The sequence below is a fragment of the Sebastes umbrosus genome, chromosome 3, assembly GCF_015220745.1.
Source record: "Sebastes umbrosus isolate fSebUmb1 chromosome 3, fSebUmb1.pri, whole genome shotgun sequence".
Classification (NCBI taxonomy): Eukaryota; Metazoa; Chordata; class Actinopteri; order Perciformes; family Sebastidae; genus Sebastes; species Sebastes umbrosus.
The window spans coordinates 2,969,995-2,990,317 of record NC_051271.1 but is presented as its reverse complement, the minus strand read 5'-3'; the positions used below and the strand labels follow the sequence as shown (position 1 = coordinate 2,990,317).

At 41.4% G+C, this 20,323-nt stretch overlaps 1 protein-coding gene across 2 annotated transcripts in view; it reads left to right on the top strand.

Moving 5' to 3' along the window:
* LOC119485150 (voltage-dependent T-type calcium channel subunit alpha-1I-like) overlaps window positions 1-20,323 on the top strand; it is a 281,128-nt gene that overhangs the window by 163,763 nt on the left and 97,042 nt on the right. For both annotated transcript variants that reach the window (XM_037764502.1, XM_037764501.1), the window contains exons 7-10: window positions 685-1,027; window positions 1,627-1,719; window positions 12,407-12,752; window positions 12,841-13,214. In XM_037764502.1, the coding sequence (XP_037620430.1) occupies window positions 685-1,027; window positions 1,627-1,719; window positions 12,407-12,752; window positions 12,841-13,214 (1,156 nt within the window). The remainder of the gene's footprint in view (window positions 1-684; window positions 1,028-1,626; window positions 1,720-12,406; window positions 12,753-12,840; window positions 13,215-20,323) is intronic.

Sequence of the window (20,323 nt, the reverse complement as noted above, 5' to 3'; positions counted from 1 at the left end):
AAAACATGGACAACTCCCAGACCGGACAACGTCGTGGTAGTTACCTGTCAATCACAGGGTAGCCACGCCCTAAAGCATCTCCTGCTTTATGGTCTATCTGACTCTAAATGGGACCATAATTTACTAAATGAACATCATGCTGTATTGAAGAAGACTTGAAACTAGCGATTGAGACCATAAACTCATGTTTACAATGTTTACTGAGGTAATAGATCAAGTGAGAAGTAGGCTCATTTTCTCATTGACTTCTATACAATCAGACTTCTTTTTGCAACCAGAGGAGTCGCCCCCTGCTGGCTGTTAGAAAGAATGCAGGTTTAAGGTACTTCAGCATCTTTTCAGACCCAGAGGTTGCCGCCTGTTACAGATCAAATTCAAGCAAGAAAACATTGGTTTGAATGATAATTACCTACTTAAATTGCTATCAACTCCGATTCTCACAATTATTTGGGCCATTTAGTGCTACATTAAGTCACTTTATAAATATATATTTTGAAGAACTTACTTAAATGTAATGCTTTGTTTTTAATGTGATGGTTTTTCTAATTGTTCTTTTCTTTAATTTAACCCTTTAAATGTATTTCATGAAATGAAGTCCAAGGTGTTTTAAAAGGGAGGAACAAATAACCTTTAGTTTTTTAGTGTAACATTTTACTCACCACCTTCTCCCCCCCACACTCCCAGCACTACAGGTATCAGTCTGCCTCGGCCCTACTACATGGCCGACGAGGATGACGAGCGACCCTTCATCTGCTCCCTGCCGGTCGACAACGGCATCATGTCCTGTAACGACGTCCCGGCCCGCCGCGAGGGAGGCAGGACGTGCTGCCTGGACAAAGACGACGCCCTGTACCGCCAGTCTCTGGGCCTGAGCCCCGAGCCTCTGGCCAACGGCAGCATCAGTGTAGCGGGGCTCTGTGTCAACTGGAACCGGTACTACACCAGGTGTCATACCGGGTACAGCAACCCCCACAAAGGAGCCATCAACTTTGACAACATTGCCTATGCCTGGATTGTCATCTTCCAGGTGAGAGCTTTTGGTCAACTTGGCACCATATAAGCAGAGCACCAACCGGACCGCTTTGTTTTTCACCTTTAAACTACTGATTCATATTCTATAGTTGTTCATGGTTCATGACAATTTATAACTTAAGTTCTGATGTCCTAAGTGGGCTCAAGATGTTGAGCTTCATGGAATAAGAACCTCACAGTATAGTCAAAGAGCACAAACCAAAATATAGTGAAAACTACCACTGACACTACAAAAGTTCAAAAAGTTATTCTGAATACATATCAGATATATACCAGTTTCACAAACCAAGGCAGCAATTCAGGACAAATAAAGAGGTTAACTGAATTCTAGATTTGCGGTGAACTTTACAGCGTCTCCATATAACCTTTCCTTCCTGTGTTAAGCTCACTGGCTGCTGTAGCCTTTTATATTTAACGGGCAGAAAGTTAGACGAGAAGTTCGATAGCACTGTTTCTCGCCAGAAAGCAAATAAGCACATTTTCCCAAAAAATGTCAAACTGTTCTTTCAACAGGAGTATTTCAGCCCCGTGTGAGCAGACTCTCTGTGGATGCTATTGTTTATTCACTGTGACCTTTCCCCCCCCTGACTGTAGGTGATCACTCTGGAGGGCTGGGTGGAGATCATGTACTACGTGATGGATGCTCATTCTTTCTACAACTTCATCTACTTCATCCTGCTGATTATTGTAAGTCACACTCACACACATACAGTAAAGGAAGTTGTTGTTATAGGGCTGGCTGATTAACAGCATCGCAATGCTGCAAGGAGGATACTTTTAGATATTTATGAAAATATAGTAGGGCAGTCAAAGTTAACGCGATAAGTAAGAGATAATGTACACCAAGCCGGTCATTGTTGTGAAAGAATCCCCAACAGGGCGATGCTGCACCCAAACGCGCAGCCTTGAAGGGGAGAGCTACTTACTGAAGAAATCAATATTTTGGAGGAAAAATGGTCCACCAGAGTCCGACGTAAGAGCTGCGCCCATAGCAACGGTCTGTTATACATAGCAACGGTCTGTAATACAGAAAATACAGACCGCAGAACTCCATGATTGACCGATCAGAATCGAGTATTCAACACAGCAGTGTAATAATAACGCGTTAACGCAAATTTGTTTTAACGCCACTAATTTCTTTAACGCATTAACTTGCAATGTTAAGGTTGTAGCTGGCTCAGTTTTAAAGATACAGTAAAGATACTGGTATCATATAAAACTAAAAACCTAATGAATCCATTGGTACCAATCACGTCATTCTAGCCTGAAGGGAAGGAGGTTAAATAACGCTCCAAACTTATGCTAAATTTTGGCGAGAAATAAACTGGCATGGCCATTTTGAAAAGGGGTCCCTGCAGCTGTTGTTGCCTGTTGGGCTTCATGAGTTTGCCATGTTATGATTTGAGCATATTTGTTATGCTAAATGCAGTACCTGTGAGGGTTTGGTAGACGATGTGTGTCATTGTTTTGTGTTGTTAATTGATTTCCAATAATAAATAATTGGATAAAGCAGCATATTTACTCTCATGATTATTCAATTATTAAATACTTGACAAATCTCCCTTTAAGTAACATTTTGAACAGATAAAAAATGTGCGATTATTTAGCGATTACTCGAGTTTAACTACAGACAATCATGCGATTAATCACAATCGATTGACAGCCCTAGAATATGGTGAACTGTAAAATCACATATAAACGAATCAAAACTGTCTTTCATTGGCATTTTGAATTGCTTCAACATTAACATGATAAAGTCGCATCACTACAATGCAATGAAAGTTCAATATATTGATAATATTGAGGTCTGATGCACACAGGCACACACCTACTAATACACACACACACACACACACACACACACACACATGCAGTGGTGATGTAGTTTCTGCAGGCAGCCAACCTACATTTACACTTCCTGTTGTTGTTGCCAAGCTACGGATGACTTCAATGAAAAGCTCTCTCTCTCTCTCTCTCGCTCTCTCACCTGCTTACCCATGCACACACCCACCCACACACTCACTCACACACACACACACACACACACACGCACACACACACACACACACAAGGCTGTCAGTGTCACAGTGAAAGCTGAGCTGAAATCCTTGAAGAATCCCCCTTTTGTTCTGATAAAACACTTTTTAATTCCAATCCTTTAGCTTCTGTATCTGTGGGTGTGTTTGCTTTTGTGTGCGAGTGTTGATGCGTGTTCCCCTCAGTATATTTCTGTTTTAGCCCGGCAGAGCGTGTGTGTGAGTATGTGTGTGTGTGTGTTATCATAATGCAGCGTGACTGCCAGTCCCGGTTACTTTCCAACCCAGGGGCTGTCTTGTCTTTTTTATTACACTTTTAATTGCCTGCCTTCAGATTCAGGCACAAGCTCTGCCTCTCTTCTCCTTCTCCTCTTTTCTCACCTTCATTTCTTCTTCCATTACTCTCCCTAAATATGTCAATCTACCTCTACCTTTCTGTATTTTTCCTGACATATATCAATCCCTGACTCTGCTAATATGTCCTTCCATCCTTCTGTTTCTCACTCTTTTCCTTAATTTCCTTTCTTCCACTCCTTCCGCCTCTCTTCATCCACCCCCCTCCTGCTTTCATTTTCTCACTGAGCATCATTCATGCAGCTGTCACTCTACAGATTATTCTCAGTCACGCAGAAACACACACCTGCAAAGAGGCACACAAACAAATATCCAGTTATCAATATCCCTCGTGCTTGACCTTCTATCTACGTTGTATCTGTTTACACTAAACTGCCGTGGCTGGCTCCATTGGTTAGATAGGCGGTGTCATTTTACAGTTTTTCTCGATTGTTTACACACATTTTCTGAAAGCATGCCTCATACTCTCAGAACTCTACACACAAATCAAAAAACACACACACAATGGGCAAAACCCCTCAATTCTCCTGCAAAATGAAACTTTACATTCAAAACAATGTTATTTCTTCTCAAAATGGTATTTTGTTTTCAAATGACACACACACACCATCATATGAATAGACATTTATAAGAACCAGTTGAACACTGATGTGCTCAATGTAAAACACTATGATGAATGGAAAACACTTCTTCTCCATTCATCATAATGACTTAGGCCTTTTTTTTGTTCAGTGTTACACTTACTACAGACAGTACATACATAAGTGTGTTGTAAAATATTTTAGAATATTGTTTTTATACTCAGAACACACAAATACACGGTAACAAATATATTTTATTTTCCCCACAAAAACAATGTACACAGTGTATATCCCAACCAACACAAAGTTGCACATACAGTGGTCTACATACAAAACAACAGAAGAATTTACTGTATACAGTTACAGTAAAAAAAAAGAAAAAAAAACTATGCTGCATCCTCTCTTCTGTTTCGGTCTGGCCACAGCACCTCATCCACATCACAAGCAATGTTTGCCCTTTTATGCTAAAGCTCTGATTGCTAATTGTAACACTGTGTGACAGGTGTTTGCCCATGTGATGAGTCAGTGTGCATAGTAGGGCAATTGACTTTAGAATTTTGAATGACAGTGTGTTCCTTGTGAAAACGAGATTTTCTTCATGAAAATTGTGCCAAATGCAGAGAATTGTGTGTAGTGTTTTGAAAAAAAGTGTGTTTTAGAACTGCAATTTGAGTGTAAAGCAGGAATTGTGCTTGTAGTTTAGCAGAATTGGTTCAGGGGGTTGGTGCATGAGTTACATGTTGTGGTCATTGTGTGTCAAGTACCAGTATTTGTGTGTAAACAATTGAGAAAAACTGTAATACCATGGCCTGCTCAGGAAGTCATCCCTATTGTCGAGCTCCACTAGTGTAATAGTTATATCAAATATTTATATCAGAAAACACATTTATTGACTCACACGCTGAAAAGGAGACATTCCCCCAGTCTTTTCCAGATTTTTGCCGTGGGACATCATTTTCTGTATCATGATTGCCATCGGTTATTACAAAGAGGCACAAAATCACTAAAAATGAATGCAAAACCACCACAAAATGAGCCAAAACTAGTAAAAATGTATGCAAAAGATCCACAATTACATGTAAAACGGCTATAAATAGATGCAAAACCACCACAAAAGAGCCAAAACGATTAAAAATGGATGCAAAACCTCCACAAAAAAAAGGCAAAATGACTATAAATAGATGCAAAACCTCCACAAAAAGAGGCAAAATGACTAACAATAGACCCAAAACCTCAACAAAATGATGCAAAACGATTAAAAACAGATGTCAGACATCCACAATAAGAGTCAAAACAATTGAAAATAGATTGAAAACACCACAAAAAGAGGCAAAACGACTAAAGATAGACCCAAAACCTCCACAAAAGAGGCAAAACAATACACATTTTATGCAAAACCTCCACAATAGCAAAATTATTAAATATAGATGCAAAACCTGCACAAACAAATATCCAGTTATCCATACCCTCATGGCTTGACCTTCTATCTACGTTGTATCTGTTTACACTAAACTGCCGTGGCTGGCTCCATTGGTTTGATAGGCGGTATCATTTTAATACCATGGCCTGCTCCGGCAGTCGTCCCTATTATTGAGCTCCACTAATGTAATAGTTATATCAGAAAACACATTATTGACAGACACACTGAAAAGGAGACATTCCCACACTCTTTTTTCCAGTTTTTTGCCTTGGGACATCATTTTCTGCAACATGATTGCCATCGCCACAGATATTATGTGATAACATGGTTGCCTTTTGATGTGAAAACATCAGTGAGGAGGGGTAGAGGGAGGAGGAAAGGAAGGAAGGAAATGACTAAGGAGTGGAGTAAGTGCTGGTGGGGAGTAAGAGATGATGAAAGTGAAGAGAAAATAGAGGGATGGAGGGAAGTGTAAAGGAGAGAGGGAAAGTGTGGAGGGAGATGGTGAGTGAGCTGAAGAGAGGGAAGCAGTGGAGGAGGGGTGGGAAAAGGGTGGATGGATCAATGAAGAGAGGGAATCAGGAGGTGGTGATGATGGGCTAGAAGTGTCGGCATGAAATCAGAGAGAGGATTGGAGGACGGGAGAGAGGAAGCGACCACATGTTGGTCTCCCTCTTTGATCTTAAGTGAAATGTTATTAATTAGAGCGAGTCCCTCAGCGTGTCCTCCGGGCTCACAGACACACCGATCACAGAATCAGGTTTAACACTGTGTCATACATTAGGTCGTTCTGTGTCCCAACATTTAGAATTAAAACCTTATGGCAAGGCAAGTTTATATGTACTGTACAGCATGTCTTATTTACATGGTGCATTGAATTATTAGAGGACATGGCAAGTAAAGAAACCCTTTAAAAATACATTTAAAAGTTGTACTTTAACCTAAATACTCAAGCATGTTAACATGTATGTTAATAACAATTCGGTGTTATCAGGCTGACATTTGTCTCGTTGGTTTGTTAGCATGCTAATTAGGGCTACGTTATCGACTGTAATAACCCAGTACCAAGTAGTATCGGAACTCCTGCAGTCAAACAATACTTGCATTCAATCCTTTTTGATCCCAGATCAGAAAAAAAAATTCTATTTGTGGTTATGCTCGCAGCCAATCACAACAAGTGTTCTTTGATTTAATGCATTGTGTGATTGGCCTACTACCAATGCAGCTACAACCCATACAGGATTGGTATCAGTATCACTTTAAGGTTACTGGTATCGCAATTTCTTTTAAACGATACGCAGCCCTAATCCTAATGCCCTAATATTAGCGTTAGATGCTAATATTTAGCATTTAACATTTGGCACATTTGTAACATGTTGATGTTGGCATCAGTTTCAAAGGAGAGTGTTAACCAAGTTGTAACCCAATGGTTCACCAAAGTCATAAAACTCACAGCAACTACTCGCTCCCTTGTCACAGTTTGTGATTAAAACAAAAACACATTCCAATAACTTAGATGCATCAGCTGGCATCACTACCAATGCTCTTTTAGACATGTGCAGTTTAAGGACTACTTGAAATCTGTCAGCAACTAAACAGTCCTCTGTCCCCACATTTCCTGTCTCTCTCCATTATCACTATCAAATAAAGACATACAATTTGATTTGGCGACATCTAGTGTTGTGGTTGCAGATTGCAACCAACTTGGGTACCCCTCTGCTCACAACTCCCTTCCTAAGATTCCGGCAACGTGAGCCGCCGAGTGTAAAACCGTGGTAACACCGCTACATCCTTACCATAATAACACTACTTTAGCAGCAACGGAAGTCAGACGGCGGCTGGCGGTACCACGGTTTAACACTCTGCGACTCACGTTACAGCAGTTTCACAAGCGTGTTGTAGAACTACGGTGGCCTTCAGGTAACGTAAAAACCTGAAAGTCTCTCTCTAGAGATAGTGTTTGGATTGTCTGTTCTGGGCTACTGTAGAAACATGGCACAGCAACATGGAGGACTCTGTGAAGAGGACCTACTCCCTATGTAGATATGAAGGACTCATTCTAAGCTAACAAAAACACAACCATTCTTAATTTCAGGTTTTTATCTTCCCGCTAAATGTTACACACTGGTCCTTTAAAGGAATAAAAGCATCTCCAGATTCTGGATCAAATCAACTTAATTGCTAGAATTGAAACTAAAATGTTCCCTCATGTCTCTCCTCTGAACTAAAGCCTGAAACATTATCTAAACGAGGAAGCAGATTCTCGCTGTGTAATGCATCTCAAGATGAATGATGTTCTAATTAATCATGCTTAAAAGCGTTGTATAGACTAAGCATCATAGCAGGCTTTTACTCCCTGCAGTCGTTGCATATATCGGCCTTTTTCTCTTCCACAGAGACACGATTTGACAGTCAGGATGTTGTCGGCTTTGTTGCGGCGTGTTTCAAGGCTTGTCTCGCAAACCGACTTAGTGGAGGAAAGTGATTTAAGCGTTACTATTCACATGTTAAAAGTTCTGTTCATATCCCCGCTCGTCCTCATCTCACGAGCAGACAGATGATGAGACTTTTAATTATGTTTCCTTTAATACTGCACAACACTGAGCATGGAGAGATAGAAGAGAGCGAGCGACAGCAGCCGACACAGAGAGAGAGAGAGAGCGAGAGAGAGAGAGAAAGAGAGAGGTTCAGGCTGTATTTACATACTTTGACAATTTCCCTCACGTAGTATTCATGCAGATTAAGCGTGTTAAATTGAATTGAATTGAAGTGAGAGAGTGAGTGATATGAGAGTGCAAGACGAGATGCAAACAGTGATGAGAGAGAGAGTGTGACAGATGGAGAGACAGATGAAAAAAGTGAGATAAAGATGGAGGGAGTTTGAAAGTTGCTGTACACTGATTAGCATCATGTAGAGCAGCTTAGACGAGAGGACTCAGTGGAATTAAAGGCTTTCCATGGAAAGTAGCTTGGTCCTGTGGAATTAAGGTTTAACACCGTTTAAATGCCAGCCTCAACCTGTTTTGTTACAGAGCCGCGCAGCGTGGTAAGCCTTCTGATTTGACACTGTGTAAGCATGGCTGGATTACTGAACGGGCCTACCGGGCACAGGCCCAGGGGCCCGAGGGGTCAGGGGTCCTGACTCACAAAATGTTGCTGGAAAAAAACGCAGAACAATCTCAAATAGATGCGAAATGACCACAAACATACACAAAACCACTACAAACAACCCCAAATGACAATAAAGAGAGACACCAAATGATGTAAATAGACACAAAATGATCACAACAAGATGCTAAATGACCACAAAGACACACAAAACCACAACAATAACCCAAAATGACCACAAAGAGACACATAATGACTGAAAATAGACACAAAACAACCATGACCCTACACATAACAACTACAAATGACACAAAATGACCACAAAAAAACATAAATGACATATAAAATAGCGTATAATGACTAGAAAATAGATGCAACGACTACAAGGAGACACAAAATGACCACATAGAGACACAAAGTTACTACAAAGAGATGCAAAAAAACTAAACATAAACCCAAAACAATAACCAAGACATGCAAAACAACTAAAAAATAGACCCAAAAACAATCACAGTGACACGCAAAACGACCATAACATAGTCCCGAAACAATCACGGAGACACGCAAAACGACTAAACATAGATGCAGAACCTCCACAGAAAGAGGCTAAACAACCAGAAATAGACCCGAAACAATCACAGAGACACGCCAAACGAAAGCCAAAACGACAAAAAATAGATGACAAATGACAAATGACCGAAATGCAAATGACTAAAAGTAAACTCTTTGAGTTTGTAGACATGAGGGGGGGCCTCAAATGCACAGGGGCCCATTGTCTAATCTGTCCATTTGTATACTGCCCTCAGTTAGAAATACTATACTAGCAACAGTAAATGTCCTTTAAAACCAAAACAATGAGCTAAAAGAGGCTTCAAGAGCTGCTGTAACTCTCTGAACACATTTCACATTACTTGATTCCTTGTCTCCCTTCCTCTTGAGCAAACTCTCACACACACACACATAGTTCCTCCATTCACTGTCACCCACAGTTGCCTCACACATAGTCATTATGTCACTCTGCTGCAAACACTGAAGCTGCTAAACACACACACACACACACACACGCACACACACGCACACACAGTCCCACACACCAATCTAATTGTATTTCGGAGGCTCCAGCAGAGTGTGAGTATAAATATTTGATGGGATCAGCGAGGGTGCTGAACGGGGCGCTGGGACCCGCCACTGCTCTCCCTTTCAGCCCCGCGAGTCCAGAGAGCCGGCTTGAAAACCAGCCGGTCCGACCACAAATCTCTGCCTTGGATCGATGAAGAGCAGCTTTACACGCAAAAACACACACTGACTCGCACACACACTTTTTATCCTGCTCTTCCGTAGTCTTTGTCTCAGCGGTTCAAAGGGAGAGCAGACGGGGGGTTATCAAGCTTCACAATCACTATTGATCACAACTTCATCTCCCCTCTCTGCCTTCTCACTTTCACTCTCCTCCTCTTTTTCCACATCAGCTTCTCTGGGTGACCTAGCCCCTTTTACTCCTCTTTTTATCTGTTTCACCTGCTGTCTCCTGTAAAGAGCTGCAAACGTACTGCCGCACAGCAAACCTTTAAAAACAGATTATATAATTAATCTAAGCGATCGCTGCAATGGAAATTCTTCAAATTGGCCTTAAACCTGGTTAGTTTTGATTAACAGTGACACATTGAATCAGGTTTGGGTTAAATTAATTCTTGTGAGAGTTCAACAGTGATAGAAAGAGATGATGAATGAGAGAATGGGGCGCAAAAAAGTGGATTTTTTTTTTTCCTCTTCTGACTTTTTCGCACGAGGCTTTCTTTTGCTAACAACCATTTCATCACTAATCAAGGACAAACAGGTTTCAGTCATCTCTGAGACTTTTTTCCTAACACAAGTGTTTTAGATAACATGTTGAGTTGGCCCCACGGTAAAAGGTCTGAACGTTTTGTGTTGAATCTCAGATATTCTCGCTTCCTTCAAAGCTATTGCTTCAGATTCAGGTTGCCAGCAGCAGAAGACGGAGGCTTCTGGTGTGGGGACTGCTGGTTTTGCTGCCTCTCAGCTTAGGACTTGATATTGTCTGTTCATATTTCCTTGTTAATATATCCTATGGATTTGAGAGTTGTAATGGTGTCTTGTGGAGGTGGGGCGTAACAAATGGGGGCTCGTCCGGGATAGAACTTCCATGAAGTGACGTAAACGTAAGTTTTGTGTGTATCTTGTGGCCTTTAAGTGTAGAGTTTGTCTTTTTTGCTAGATCAGTTGTGGTTATTGCTGTTTGTTTAGTTGTGCTTTTGACTGGGTAACTGTTTGACCAGTTTGGAATTTTGGTTTAGAGCACCATGACTCTGTAGTCACCAGGCAGGTTTAAAGAGCCTGCACTTTGTTATTTTGCCTTTCTTATTTTTGGTGGTAATCCTGAGTAGGGGTACGCTTCAGTGTGTTGCCCTGGTTGGTTACGTCTTTGGTCTTCGGCAATGCACTGAGTTCAGCGTTTAAAGTTTAAAGTTCAGCAACCGACAGCACAGCTTGACAACCACCTACAGTGATTCAACTCTTATCAAATGATATGTGGAAGAAAAAGACTACACAGCTCTGTCATAATATAGCCACAAATAAATAAAGGGAAATGTAGGTCTGACTGGTCCTATATGCTTCATGTAAGTTAGCATTCAAAGCTCCTTTTTTGTTGATAATCCTGTGTTTGTTGGACCCATCCACCGTAAGCAGTCTTTCTTAGTTTTTATTCTACGTCTCTAGCTCTGAGCGTAGCATATTTACACGGATGTGTTTCCATTTCAGTTAGTACAGACTACATGGTGTGAAATGACACGTCAAAAGCAACAAAGGCGAATTACCGTGTCATTCATACGCCATTTGGTGAGATTGGGCAGCCTTGGCAGTCATAGTTGACTTCTGTACAAAGGCTTCTTTTGTCACTTTTTTATCAAAGAGCCAGATATTTTTCATACTTTGTTCCGATGATTCAACCAGGAGAGTTTCATGTCTATCCAATCTGTGGAAGTACTCCAACTGTGAGTCATCTAACATCCACACTGTGGAGAACATGAATTGGACTTTTAACTGTGAACCAGCGCTGTGCCAAATAGCTGCCCTTACTTTGAGTACTGGTACTAGACTTGGTTACAATATGTTTCATTGATAGAAGAGAAAAAGTCTTTGGGGCCTGTGGAGCTCATCCCTAAATCACACGAGGTTCAAGGGTAAAATGTGTCCCGTGTGAACGGCATTCAATCTAAGTTTTACAAGAAAGAACGAATATATGTGAATATATTGATGCATTGAGGACATACAGTACTACAAACACATAAGTACAATAAGTGGAAATATCAAATGTGAAGGTCTATGATGATTGTATTCATTTACTTTTAGGTAGCTTTGGCTGGGATTGTCACCAATCAGAGTTTGCTGAAATGGCATGGTTGTGCTGAATCCAGCAATATATGATATGTAGCAGGTACTGAAGCAGGTACGGTCAATGTTCTACATTAAGAAATGTTGGCTGTTCTAAAACTGGTGAGGTTTTCTGGTAGCAAAATGCGGTCCTACTCTCAAGAGAATCAGCAGCAGTTCCAGCTCAGTATCTGCAATGTTTTCCCTGAACACACTGCAGCTTTGTTTGCAACCATATTGTATAATGTGTTATGTCCAGCCAAGTGGGCTAACAGGCTAGAGGTAGCAGCAGCTAAACTCCACTGGCCTGGAGCCATCTTACTGGGAGTTCTTTATTCAGTGTGATTAGCTGGCAGAAACTGACCGCTAACAGCTCCGATCATTTCATGCCAGTGTTTTCAAATGTAGCACATTTTACATTTTGGGAATAGATAATCATTTCAGTGAGTCTAAAAAATCTCTTATGGCTCTGATCCTCCCAGGTTGGTTCCTTCTTCATGATCAACCTGTGCCTCGTGGTCATCGCCACCCAGTTCTCAGAGACCAAGCAGAGGGAGCACCAGCTGATGCAGGAGCAGCGGGCGCGGTGCTCGTCCTCCTCCACCCTGGCCAGTGAACCGGGGGACTGCTACGAGGCGCTCTTCCAGCTGGTCTGCCACATCCTCCGCAAGGCCAGGAGACAAACGGTTTCCTTCTTCAACACCCTGCGGGGGAAACCTCGCGGCTTCGGGGGCGTTGGGAGAGGTAGAGGAGGAGGAAGAGGAGAAGGGAGGGAGAGGAAGGCCAACTTGAGAGGAGGACGTGAGAAGAGAGCAGTGGCGAGGCATGGTACGTAACTGTAAGCATTTTTCGCAGTATTTTAGATGCATGCTTTATACACTGACCCCTTTAACACCCTCCATTTGTAACGTTTCAGGTCCACCCTGTCCCCACCATAATAAACCCGACCACGCCTCAGCCGTGGCCCTCACCGCCACCGACGGCTGCCCTCAGTGTGCCGCAGCCCTGTCGCTCACTGATGGGGTGGGACCAGCTCGCAGTGCAGTTAACGATGAATCAGAGGAGGGAGCTGTGGAGGAAACGGACAGGGAGGGGGTACAATCTGGTGGCAAGGAGAAGGGCAAGAAAGGCCAGGAAGAGGGCTGTAATCCTCAGAAACAATGCACGGATCTGGGGCGCAACATCAGGAAGAAGCTGTGGGGAATCGTGGAGAGCAAGTACTTCAACCGAGGCATCATGATCGCCATCCTAATCAACACCATCAGCATGGGCATCGAGCACCACGAGCAGGTACGGACACCTGCTGCCCTCCTTCTGTGCTGCATAACTTTCTTTATGTTTAAAATGCTTCTCCTGGTGTTCCATGTGTTCACACTCACAAAAAGCAGAAATTGTTGTCAATAAAGACATCATTGCATACACTAACTACTCTGCCAACCCGATCTCACAGGAAGGTGCATACAAAGCGCGACATTACAAGAACATTCCGCGTGTCATGAGGATGCATTTTAGCCTTTGTCATGTGTACACCATGCAACAAAACTATATCCACAGTTATGTTTAGGCAACAAAACGTTTTAGTTATGTTGAGGAAAAACATCATGGTTGGGCTTAAAAGAAGTACGTAAACTAAGTAAAATGCGTACGAAAACAATGTGACATAAGTACGGAAAACACGTAACAAATGTCACTAAAAAACTTGACAAGCATCACTAATGTAACTTACCAAACAAAACACCGGTCTCGAACACTGGTCTCCTGGTTATGCTCGTTTGGACCCATCCACCTCCCTTCCTGCCCGCCATAAGCAGTCTCTCTCACTTTTTAATACACGGCTTTGTTGAATGCTCAATTCGGTCAATCACGGCGTTCTACGGTCAGTTATTTCTGTATAACAGACCGTTGCTATGGCTGCAGTTCTGATGTCGGACTCTGGCGGACCGTTTTTGTGTCAAATCATTGATTTCTTAAGTTAGTAGCCGTGTAATAAGCGGGATAATGTACAGCTAGCGGGCCATTGTTGTGAAATAAACCCCTTCAGGGCGATGAGAGACCCCCCTCTGCTTCGCCCTGTCAGGGTTTATTTCACAACAAAGACCGGCTCGCTGTAAATTATCCCTTACTTATTCTACGTCACTAGCTCTGATTGTAGCATACGTACGCGAATGCGCTTACATTGCAGTCAGTACAGACTACATGTCGTACAAATGACACGCCAAAAGCAAGAAAGGCGTTCTTATTGCACGCTAAATGCTTTGCACATTACCGTGTCCAACACTATCTCTGACTCTGCAAGCACGTCTCAGCTGATTCAGCAAATCAAAGGAAGAGCATTTGATTTATTGATCGCTGTCAGGATCTAATGAGGATTTCAACAAACATAACAAAAACACGACCCTACCCTAGCTTTAAATTCCCATGGCCATCCCAATCAGTTTGTGATTTCATTCTATCAATAACTATTCACGCCCAAAATTGAAAAAAAATAATGAGAACCCAATTAGAAACATTCTTAGCTTCGCAAGCTTTTACAAGTTGAAAGACAAAAATCGAACAATGCTTGGAGGGAGGTTTCATTGTTAATGTCTTGTTATTTATCTATCTGTTATATTTAGTTATTGCTATCCAATTAGCAGCAAGCTAGCAATGCACATTTGTGAATGGGTAGCAGTTAAAAACAAAGGCTTATTTGCCTGTTTAGTATTGTATAGATGCACAAGCTGCTCCTTCTCTCTGCCTACAGTTATTTTAGAGTGAACCGACAGCCATGTTTCTTGCAGTGTGAACCCACTGTCTCTTTCAGTGTCTCTCTCTGTCACTCAATGTCCACACTCCTCCGCAATGTAAACCTCTACATTCTCTCTCCAGCACATCCATCTCTCTTTCTTACATCTCTCTTCTCCTCCATCCGCCTTTATGATACCGGTATAATGTGAATCTATAGCCGACAGGGTAGACATGTAGGTAGGGCCACCAGAACATTATCTCACCTTTGGTTCAGATCATCAAGATCTCTTAGCAATCTGGTGCTTTCTTTCAACTTTTGCTGATTTTTTTCTTTCCTGTCTCTTTCTGTCGCTCTGCTTTGTGCACTCTTTGTCTTTCTATCAATATTTCTCGCTCTCGCTATACCATCGCCCACTTACGCCTGCCACCGCCGCAGTGGTGGGTCGTCTCTCATCTCAGGGGCGGCTAAAAATAGAGAGAGAGACACAACGAGAGAGGCAGAGACAGACTTTGCTCCTTTATTGGGGAGGAAATAGCGAGCTGGAATGTGTGTGGTTCCACCGCCTGTTTGGCAAACCGGAGTCATGCCTCTCTCTGTTTGAACAGTGGTATCAGAGGGCTTAATCTGTCTCATTGCTCTGATCCTCATCCTGTAGAGGGGCGATTCCACCTGTCCTGCTACGCCTGTGGTTCTGTTGGTGTAGGAACAACACATAACCAGTGTGAGGAAATGTCAGCCAAATGCCTTTTTTTTTATTCCTTGCTTTGTTTCTTGAGTTGCAGTAGATATAATTTAGACCACCAGCCACTTTGGCAGACGACCAGACTTCATTTTGGAAGTGTATCTTATATAAAAACAAACCAGTTTGTTTGTGAAAGCGAGATGTGTGTGTGTGTGTGTGTCAAGTGTTATGGGAGAACATATTCTCATACAACATTTCGTATGATATCTTATGTTATTCCTCCTCTTTTGTTTGTTTTCCTGCTAATGTCCAGCAACACGTGTCAATTTCTGCTCGTTACATACAGTCTTTTCAAAATAAACATCCGTCTTCACAGGAAACAACTTCTTTAGGTTTAGGCAAGAAAGCTACTTAGATAAGTTTAGGAAAAAAAATAACCCTGGAAATGACATAACTAAAGTTACGGAGCCCACCTAGATCCCCTAGGAGACAATTTCTATTAACTCGTTCCCTCACATTAGTAACTCGGTAATTTTTTAAGTAATTTTTAATGGGAAAAATATTCAATAACTTCAGTATTATGCAGTGTAGTACCACCAAAATTAATTCAGACATCAATGATCTCTTCCTGATTATACTTATTAAACTAATTAAGACATTTTGATTGCACTACACTTTATAAAAATGAAGTAATTGAATATTTTTCCCTTTAAAAATTCACCGAAATTATGCAAAAGCATATTTTTTCCAAACTAAGTGTTATAGCACAACTATGAGGAGATCATTGATGTGTGAAGTAATTTTGGTGGTACTACACTGTATAATAGTGAAGTGCACTTTGTAGACGGTCCCTCTCACAGCCGGCTGCACATAGAGAATGTGTCCTGATTTAGAAAGAGCCCTCATTTGTGTTTTAACAACGTTTCTGTTATGAGTTATTGATTCAGGAAGTTTGAATCTGTCAATATCTTTCCAACTTTACCAAAGTACATCACCTAGGGGTTCGCCGTGCATCAGCAGTGCGTGTACTGTCAGGAATGATTGGAAGAAGTGCTCTATGAAGTAACTCGTTCCCTCGAGTTACTAACTCGAGGGAACGAGTTAATAACCGTAGACATCAGATTGAAAGACATCTACGGAGCCCACCTAGATCCCCTAGGAGAATTTTTTTATTAAATCGTTCTGTTTATTAACTCGTTCTGTTAATCTCAGACCTTGCTCTCAAGAGCAAGGTCTGAGATTAACTCACAAACATGATCACAATTCTCGGGTCATTGTCTTAAATGACAATGATGACATAGGGGACATTAGATGCTCCAATGGTATCATGTGCATTACTGAAAATACAAGATCCTATTGAACAGGATGGATTGCTCGAGTGAGAAGACACTTCAGAGAATTCAACAGCTGTTTGAGAATTAATAATGCAGCATCGTGATGGGCACTTTGGAGATTTGACAGGGATGGATAGAGATCAAACAACGCGGCTGAACGATTGTCTCTCTCTCTGCCAAAGTGTCAAGATTAAAACCGAAGGAAATCGCCAGATTGATGTTGCAGGAGCAGCCGCGGCCACGGTCGAAATATTCAATAACACCCACAGACTTTCAGATTTATTGGGGATGGCTGTCACATGCAAATTAAAAATCACGGCAGAAACCAGACATATTTGGTAATCGAAAGTAGGTCAGGGAATTCAAAAATAAAATCATAATTGGGTTTTGGAGGACAATGAATCAATCCACAGGAAACAGTCGGATGTCTTAGAATAGAAAATGAGAGCAGCTGAGGTTCTGAAGCCCTGCATCTAAAATTTATGTTATGAATAAATGCAACCCTACCTTAGGATTATAGAAGAATCAATAACCAGCGGGGCAAGCCTTAATAAGACGGCTATCTGCATTAATAAGGTTCTGCTGAAACATACAAATACTCTGATTTAATAAATATTTTCGCTCTCTACAGGAAACACGTGTAAATCACTTTTTTGAGACACGTTAGAGGATTTTGGTTTGTTGTGATTTCCATTATCACATTACTGATATTTATGAAACCACAGCAGTGGCTTTCCATCACAGGAATGTTACATGAGACAGGTGGAAAGGTGTTGCACTCAGACTCGCTGTGCTTTACATGCTAAAAGCATCCCAGTAGTGAAAAGGTTAAAAAAGGCTGAGCTTGTTGCAAAATGTTATACAACTGTCCACATATGGGATCATCACATGATATTACTAAACAACAAACCAGGTTCATCTTTAGCTTCCAAAATGAGAACATGTGAGTGTTTCCTGATCTGCCATTTCTATGGTTAAGTTTAAAGTTTAGGCAAATAAAACACATTGGTTATGGTTTGGAAAGATCACAGTCCTGCTTAAAAGGAACCTATTAACTGTTGTTGTTAAGACACGGGTGCAAAGAGTGGGCTGTGGTGTCAAAGTCAGACACTCTGTAGCCTACACAGTCAGACAAATGACTAGGATCAGGATCAGGGAATGTGCATGCGTGGAACGCCAGACCAACGCGGACCCTCAATTGTAGCATGAATGTAACCACGTGCACATCTGCGTGACTGGTACAAGTCTGCAGCCGAACGTGGAAAGTATGTCCGAGGTTTGATAGTATTTGGATCAGAGCAGCACAAGTGACCCCTGCTTATGCTTTTGTACAGTTGATTAATGCATGTTTGCAAATGTGCTGTTCATTCAGCTCAGTCTACTTGGTAGGCTGAACCTTTCTGCATCTGCGTTTTTAAAAAACCATGCCAATGCCAATTTTGTTTTACTCTGGACAGGCATTTAAGGTTTATCGATGTATACTAAAGAGTTAGTCACCCGTGTGTATAGAGGCTGGTGTTCGGGGCGGCATTGCTTCTCCAGATGCTGGAACCATCCACACACCAGTTTGTGTTCACTAATATTAGAATTAAGCATCTGCTTTATTTTTAGGTCTTGTTTCACATCAGGTTGTTTTTTAAAGTTTTGCTGTTTTTGTTTGCTTTCCTAAATCAGCTGTCCTCAGTGTGACTTCAAATCCCCAATCTTCTTATTTTATTCCATACATCAGCCGACCGGAAAACACGTCAGTCTTTAGATCTGTTCCCAGGTCTGCAGTAATGAGACCGCAGTAATGGATCTCCAGGGTCCGCCGACGCTGTTTGGCTGGTCTGCAAACAGCGGTCGGCCGTCACATCGTTACCGACACTGGTGGGCACGCATCATTAGCCTGTTTTTTCACACTGCTAAACACTCATTAGTACTGACAAACACACACACACATATATACATGAAGCAGTGCAAACAGACAAACATGTAAATGCAAAACAGTGCTCATTGATTCTGAAATGTCAGAAGTGTCATCGCCAAAGTTACAGAGGAGCTCTGTGGAATAGAGATGTGCTGGAAATCATGATTGTGCCAAATTTAGCCCTTTGTGTGTGTGTGTGTGTTCTTCCTTATATCGAGCAAATCCTCACAGAAACAGGAAGACAGAAAGAGAGAGGACTCAAACAGTGTCAGACAGCTGAAAAGACAGACATTGATGCACATTAACAACGTGAGACTGACAGCAAGTAAAAGAAAGTGAAATATATTGTAAAGGCATATGGTGGAAGATAAAAAGAATGAGTACAACTGTCTCTGCCAATGTTCAAGTGTTAACAAGACTTGTTTGAATACTGGCAGTGTGTCCAGGAGCTAATTTTATCACTCTCACAAACAATCGCTTTGCTGGTGAAACTTCCAGGACTGAATGCAGTGTTACATTATAGCTTCCCACACCATTGTTGGGAGCAAAACTACTAACGTCTTTCAGTTTGTCTCCAAGGTGAAAGGTGTGATTGGACCTTTTTTTTAATGGCCGCATCTGCAGCATCCATAATTGATGACAACATGTGTTGCGTTTTGTTTGCCTGCTACCTGCTGCTGTGTTGGAAAGGAGCTGACAGTAGACACAAAGAGCAATAACATACTGGCTGTTTCACTGTTTGTCAGCGTGTTATTCAGTAAATCCTCTGAAATCGTAGCTAAACCAGTACTCTTTTTGTGTGTGTGTGTGAAAAGCTTTTGTCCTTCTCCTTGCCCTTTCCACCAATCAATTTGGAGCATTCGATCCATGGTGAGTAAAATGGCTGATAACTAGACAAAGCGATGAGGAAGCAAAAAGAAAGAAAAGACCAATAGATAGATGGAGAGAAAGCAAGAACTCAGCCGTGTGAAGTTTCCTTTAGCTTTTAGATTTCTTGCCAGAAATACAGTTGCGAGTCTGCTGCGTGTGTGTGTGCAGTATATATGTGTGTGTGATAGTGTTATTTCTTCCAGGTATTGATTAACTAGGACTGCTTGTAGTTTGTGGATTTATGACCAAAGGGACCACGATGTTCCTGCAGATAATGTCCACTCACACATTTAATGTTCCCCTTTGTGTTGTGCTGCCTGTCATTTCCTCTCCTATTACGCTGTTACTGCTCGTATCCCTTTATTTCCATTTAATTTCTTCTGGCAACGTTCTGCCTTCACTTTTTTTTTTTCTCTCATTTTTATAATCTAGCTTCCTAATTTTTTTGCTGTGCTAGTACTAGAAATCATGACATGTTTAGCATGGTAGTTTGGTCTGTTGGTGCATCCGATTCGACTGTTATTAGGCCATTAAATAATCAGTCGCTATAAACACCATAGATGTGGGTCATTAGGGACCTACTACGCCTACTATGTTGTGAAAGTGAAACTTAAAAACAGCATGTTCTAACATGTAAAACTGAAAGAAACATTACGTTTTGAACACAAACAAAAAGGCTTCTTTAGGTTTAGGCAATAAATCTACAACTTCTTTAGGTTTAGGCAATAAAGCTACAACTTCTTTAGGTTTAGGTGACAAAACTACAACTTCTTTAAGTTTAGGCAATAATTCTACAACTTCTTTAGGTTTAGGCAACAAAACTATAACTTATTTAATTTTAGGCAATAAAGCTACAACTTATTTAAGTTTAGACAA